Below are 7065 nucleotides of genomic sequence, written 5' to 3'. Positions count from 1 at the left end.
ATGCAACTAGGAGAAACGCGGGATTGCAATATTTAAAATGAATAGTAGTTTTTTCTCATACCATCGTCAGTCTTTATTGCTGTGGTGGTTCATTTTTGCTTCTTCCTTGCGAAATCTTCTCGCGATTTTTCTCTAGTAGTGGTTTCCGCAGAGAACGTGAGTGAAGTTCAAGTGATTTTGAGAGAGATTCGAAGAGAAGGAATGGTTTCATATGTGTTGAAGAAGAAGGAACATTTTTTCATAATAAAGCGCGAATAAAGTAGCGATTTCGTGTGTATTGGACGCGTGTATTTCACGTTTCATTTAATGGTATTGGATTTTTTTAGTGTTGGGTCAGCTTGGATAGACTTAAATACAAAATTACATGGATCATAGATGTGTAGCATGAGCGATAATTTAATTAAATTTTTTTTTGACAAAAAATTTTAAATAATAAATATTTATATTAAAAACAGTTTATAAATAAATTATTTTGTATTTGTTATTTTAGTTTTAAAAGTGTTTATTTTAAAAGAAGTGATAAAAAAACTCTTTATTAAAGAGAAGTTATGTTTTTTAATTTTTTTATAAACACTTAAATAACTTCTTAAAAAATTATAATTTGATTTTGAAAAATACATTAAACATTAATATTATAATTTTTTATAAATTAAAATTAAAAAAAATTATTTATAAATCTATTCAAACTGACACTAAATATAATATAATTTTTTTATACGAAAGATAGAAAGACTCAAATTCACAATTTTTTAATTAAGTATAAAAAAATTATACCATTTGAATTATAACTAATTAACATAATTGTTCTGTTGTTTGGAATTATGATTGAAACAGTATATAATTTAATATTTTATTAAAACTCCTTTTACTATAGTTTCGGTTCCCTTTCAATCAAGGAATCAATTGGAATGGAAATTCATATATTAATAAAAATAACGATTTAACAAATTTTAAAAACTTTTACTAATAATAATTTTATTATGTATCCTAAAAATACATAATAACTAAATCCTAAAAATAATTAGTTATTTACAAACACATTCTAAAATATTTGATCAACTATTTTATATGTCTGATACGAAGATATTAGAAAAATCATCATCATTTCATTTAATTGGAATGCATTTTAACCACCAAATTACAATATTATCTCCTTCTATTACTAAAATATATCCAAACAAAATAATAGAGAAATTAATTAAGTTCTTCTCACTCCACTCTATCTTCAGATGCCTTTAAAGTTGAATAGGATTCATTGGCTTTGTGATAATAACGATAACAAACAAACAATGACTCTCATTTTATAATATCGCATGTCGGCTTTGGTTGATAATATAATTTATATAGCTTTAGCGCAAGTTGAATACTTGAATTATATATTTATATGTATAGAATTTAGATAATATTTTCAATTATTTCTAATCAATTTTTAAAGATTTCAATAAAATCCATAACATTAGTTATAAATTTGAGATATTAATTATTAGCTATAGTTGTGGTGCACTTGGCAAAATATCATCATGTGCCTCACAAACTCTCTATCAATTACGTTAATAGACATCACATAACAACTAATTTGCCTTTTGAGTTTTTATTCATTAAATTAATTAGAGAATAAAAATTCAAATATGAAATTGATTCTTATTTCTATATGAATATATTAAAATTTAATGTTTTCTAAATTTTCACTTTTTAGTTTCTTAAAATAATAGTTAGATTTAAAAAAATTCACTAATTACAAGGTGGCGCGTAAGTTGCTATAATTGGCGGCATATTGACTGTTGAGTATGGTATGACTACCTTTAGTGCTGCGAATATTTTTTATTATTATTATTTTCTATTTTAAGGCTGTTTTTAATATTTTCTACATCAAGAATTATGAGTTAGAAGGAGTCAAATCCAATTTAATCCAATAAAGAAATCACTAAATCATCAAAACGAAAGTTGCTTAGCTGTGAAAATCTTCCATCTTCATTTTAAATATCGAAGATTCAAGTTTTTTCGCGTTATTTTAGTATTTAAAATTTTAATAATTTATCTATTTATCTTTTTTTTATGAAGGATTATTTTATGTAAATTCACGAATACTTTGTATGTGGGTATAAAGTAAATAAAAATTTTATTTTCATTTTTAAAAATTTAATATTATTATTCTAAAATTTCACTAAATGAAATAATTTTACAATTTAAATTAGATTTAATTATTATATTTATCTTTATAGTTTTACTATTTTTTTAATCAAATCTTTATAATGTAAAAAATTTATAATTAAATTTTTATATCAGATAAAAATTTTAGTTAAAGTTTTTAAACTATATTTTTAAAGAATACACATTTTTTTTGGAGTATTTATTTTGGTGTTTAATGTAGAACAAATTATAAGTTATTCTAAAATATTCTAAGTAAAAATTAATAAAATTTTAATTACAAATTAAGTATAAAATTTAAGTAAAAAAATAATAAAACAATAAATTAACAAAATAATTAAAATTTTAAATTATATTTGGAGTTAATTTATTTTTCTGACATTCATATTTGGGGGCCTCTCAAAGAGTCAAATAAGGAAGCCACATTTGAAGCTTCTTTAAGATTTTGTTACTACTTTACACACTCTCTCTCTCTCTCCTATAAAATCAAAATCAAAGGCTTTCTCATACCCTCTTTGTTTCTCTCTCTCATTCTTCACCTTCCAAATTCCCAATTCTAAATCCAAAACGCAACCTTTTTCTCTCCTTCTTCAACCACTACTTCTTCTTCTTCACTTCGCTCCTTATCTTATCGCTGTAAGTTCTCAAATACCCTTCTCTTTTAATTCTTCTCCTTCTTCTTCTTCCTCTTCTTCTTCTCTATCGCTCTCTCGCGTTAGCAGCATGCAATTCAAAGTTTCTTTGTGATTTCTGCTTGATTTGTTTGCTTAGGTTGTTGAGTTCAGCTGCTGTTTATATTTCCAAAGAAAAAGGCCTCTTTTTTTTTGTCTAATGCTACTGAATTGATCCTTTGCTTTGGGGATTTCGGATTTTGGAACAATTTTGCAATAGATTGTGATACTTTGCGTCTTTTCCTGATATATGTTCAATCATCTTCTGTATTGGTTAAAGTTTGCAGAGATTTGCGTTCAAAGCTACGAACAAATTGTTTATACCTTTTCTTCTTTTCTTTCCTTCCCCGTTTGTTTGTTGATCCGCATTTTCTATTATTTTTAATTAACTTTCTGACCCGTTCTTGTTCAAACTCATGGAATTTCGGACCCTCTTTTCTTTATATATATAATTATTATTGCTTAAGCTTCAGATCAGTTTATTTGGCATTTGCCAAAATATCTCCTTTTTTTTTCTAGGTTGGCAAGAATTTGACTTTAACTCCTGAATTTTCTGCCATATAGTACATAGTAATTTAATTCTTTAATGTTTCCCTAAGAAAAATTTAGTGGTTAGAGTTTCTCTTATTAGTTTCTTCCTAGATATTTGATTTTATTATTTTAGTTAGGTGGTTAGGTGAGCAATGATTTCTGACACTCAAATTATGAAAATTATGTCTAGCTAACCAACCTCTTAGTATTTGCTCGGAAGGTTCTATTTTATTTTTTCTTATCCTTTATCTCTCTTAATGTAAGAGATTTAATCTGTTAGGTTATCTGTAATTTCTATCCCTTTTTCAAGAAAATTAGAAAATTAACCATATTGTTGTTACCCTCTTATTGCGTGCTGAAATAAGTTTTAACATAATCTTTGTATTAACTATTAAAAGTTAACAAAATTGGTTAGGTAAGGTCATGTTTTCCTTCACTGCACCTACCTAAACTGCTTTCGCCCTCTGTCACTTTATCCATTAGAAAACTAGCGGAGAGGTTACAGTTTGCATCATAAATACAAGTGGAGTTAACAGATGGATCTGTTAAATCAGATTTCATACTGATTATTTAGTGGCATAGTATGAATTCTATATAAATTTGTTGATTTGAGTGCAATATTATGTCCCCTCTTTTTTCTTTTTTGGGTCAATCTGTTTGATCTTATTAATTTTTATATATTTGCATTCCCTTTTCAGATTCAGGCACTGCTATAATACATTGTAGAAACGCAAAAAGAATGGATTTACATCAGTATTTTGAAGGGGGTATGCCCCAAATGGATTATTTTGAAGATAATTCATCTCTGGAAATGTGGAAATGTGCTAGTGATAGTGATGCCATTGCAGATTCAGATGGAAATGCCTCTGGTGGTGGCTTTGAATGCAACATCTGCCTCGAATGCGTGCAGGATCCGGTAGTCACTCTTTGTGGTCATCTCTACTGCTGGCCCTGCATTTACAAGTGGCTTAATTTCCGAAACATCTCTTCCGAAACCGGAGAGAAGAGGAAGCCACAATGTCCAGTATGCAAGTCGGAAATTTCTCAGTCCTCCCTTGTTCCCCTATACGGCCGTGGCCAAGCTAGCTCAGCCTCAGAAGACAAGGCTCACCAAGCCGGAGTTGTCATACCGCGGCGACCCCTTGGTCCAGGATCATCAAGTACTGCAAACGTTTCCCAACCTTCATCTCGAGTTTATCATTCCCATTATCCTGATCCTTCTCAACAATTCAACTCCATTCCAGGTAGTTACTCTTCGCCGCTAACAAACTCCTTTAACACCACATATGGAATCATTGGCGAAACAATATATGCAAGGGTATTTGGAAACCAGGTGACCAACATATACACATACCCCAATTCATACCATCTTGCTGGGAACAATAATCCAAGGATTAGAAGGTATCTAATGGAAGCTGATAGATCACTTAGCAGAATATGTTTCTTCCTCTTTTGTTGCACGGTTTTGTGTCTTCTCTTATTCTGATCACTATTGCATTCTTTTTTTTATCCAATACATTCCTGTATAGATTACAAGCCTTGTGAGGGTCCTGCCATATGTATCATAGGTTAGAGAAGTTGCATATTCAGCTATGAGATATGTGTAATTAGTATGTTACCGATCTCCCAGATATATATGAAATAGAAGTCTGCATTAATTTGCTGTTGCATTCAATTTTGGTTCTCAGCTTGTTGTATACTGAACTATGTCATATAGTTAAGAATTTATTATAAATCATATAGGAAAGTAATGTATATGGCTTGCGTATTTTACTTGTAATTCACTGATTCAGGATAAGATGGCTTTGCTTATGGTTAAGGGTAGGCACAGGATATCTTAATTAATGATTAAATAGTTGTGTTCTGTTACTAGTTAAATTAAAAATAACAAGTTGCCTACAGCATAAGTGTTTATAACGACATAGAAACTTGTTTTGGTTGCGTTTCTTTTTCTTGGTTCTGGTAGTGGTTCTCTTTTGTGATGATAAATTGAAAATAACTGTAAGACACATAAGAAGCAAAGGAAGAGTTCAATCAGCAACTAAAGCTATAATGATCTGAGTAGTAAGATTTTCTCCAAACGCAAATAATTTGCCTTACCAAACGTGTTTTTCACTTTTTCGCCCTTAAGATTTGAATGCTTGTCAAGAAAATGAAATTGAGAATAATCTTTGAATTAAAAGAAATCCACCTTCATGAGGTTTTTCAGAATTTAATTTTAATGGACTAGAATATGAAGTAATTGGAATTTTTTCATTTATAAAATAAAAAAAATTATTATTTCCCCTAACATAATTTTTGGACTTTTAAGTCCTCAAATACAATATTTTTTTTTTTGGCATTTAAGCAAGTTTGTCGGACTCCGGCGAATTCTATAAAAATTGGCAAGTTCGCCTAATCCCGGCGAACTCCCTTCTAAGTTTTTTTTTTAATTTATAATAAAAAAAAAATCCTTGAAGAAGCCATGATTGTTCTCCGTGTATTTTTGTGTATTTCTATATACTGTTTGTAGTTCTATATACTATTTGGAGATGATGATAATGAATTAAAAATACGGAATTGAAAAAAAACTTAAAAGGGAGTTTGCCGGGAGTTAGGCGAACTTGTCAATTTTTTATAGAGTTCGCGGAGATCTGGCGAACTTGCTTAAATGAAAAAAAAAAAAAATCGTATTTGGGGAATTAAAGTCTAAAAATCATGTTGGGGAAATAATAATTTTTTTTATTTTATAAATAAAAGAATCCTGAAGTAATTTTATACTTTAATTGTGTGAATAGTTATTTAAAAAATTAAATAAAATTAAATAATTGTCTAAAATAATTTATGCTATTAGTGAATTAAAATTAATTTTTTTTATAATGTATTTTAGAAATAAAGTTTCAATTTAACTATTTTATTAGGCTTATTTTAACCACTCCTTAAACCTACTTTTATATTATTAATATCCACAAACCATATAAAAAAAATAAAAGACCCAACATAGTCTAGTTTCAAACATAACATTGGCTATCATTTTCAATAAACTATTTAGTATGAAAAGACTAAAAGGAAATTAATTGCCATACCATTGAAGCAATATCTTTTCTAGAGGTAATGCCACAAGTAACTTTATTCTGACGCATTGCATATGAATTACAAGTTTATGTATGAAGAGTGAGGACAAGACTTATAATTATATAACGTTGGTTTTCTTTTTATCACATGAAAGTGACTCCTCAGCCAAATTATTGTGAGTTGGTTGAAGCATAATAACTGCTATATATGATATATTTGACAAAAAAGACCAATTCTGCTCCTATATCAATTTCATTGCCTAAATTGGAGAAGACATTGCACCGAGAGAGATTTTAACCTTAAACTATATTCTAGAAAGTTACATAATTTAGGTGGGAAATGCGTCATTTTTTTCAAACTTTTGCTTATAAGCTGTGTATCACAATTTGAATAATATCATAAAAAAAAAGTTGGATGCGTGACTTTACTCTCAGAACTTGTAGATGAGATAAAGGATAAGCATTAGTGGGACTGCCCTTTAAAGAAGCAACTTGGACATGGTTTTTGTCTTCATTTGCTAGATTCTGAAATGCAACCGCTTGCTGATGCTTTATTTTTATTTACTTTATTGAAAAACAATTAGAATATAAACTAAAGTTCTATTTGTTGAGTCAGTATTACGCTACATGATATTTTATGGATCAACGATGATGCATAACTT

The 7065-nt window shown here is 28.7% G+C and overlaps 1 protein-coding gene across 1 annotated transcript; it reads left to right on the top strand.

Annotated features, from left to right (window-relative positions):
* Positions 1 to 2642: 2642 nt before the first annotated feature.
* On the top strand, positions 2643 to 5105 carry LOC112771045 (E3 ubiquitin-protein ligase RMA1H1). The gene is made up of 2 exons (XM_025815614.3): positions 2643 to 2784; positions 4049 to 5105. The coding sequence occupies exon 2, from the start codon at positions 4090 to 4092 to the stop codon at positions 4834 to 4836; it is 747 nt and encodes a 248-aa protein (XP_025671399.1). The 5' UTR covers positions 2643 to 2784; positions 4049 to 4089; the 3' UTR covers positions 4837 to 5105.
* The last annotated feature ends 1960 nt before the right edge of the window (positions 5106 to 7065 follow it).

The sequence above is a fragment of the Arachis hypogaea genome, chromosome 18, assembly GCF_003086295.3.
Source record: "Arachis hypogaea cultivar Tifrunner chromosome 18, arahy.Tifrunner.gnm2.J5K5, whole genome shotgun sequence".
Lineage (NCBI taxonomy): Eukaryota > Viridiplantae > Streptophyta > Magnoliopsida > Fabales > Fabaceae > Arachis > Arachis hypogaea.
Note: the sequence above shows the minus strand (reverse complement) of the source record. Positions and strands in the feature narration are given on the sequence as shown.

Coding starts and splice junctions, on each gene's coding strand:
- LOC112771045 (XM_025815614.3), top strand. CDS start 4,090: ATGGATTTACATCAGTATTTTGAAGGGGGTATGCCCCAAATGGATTAT.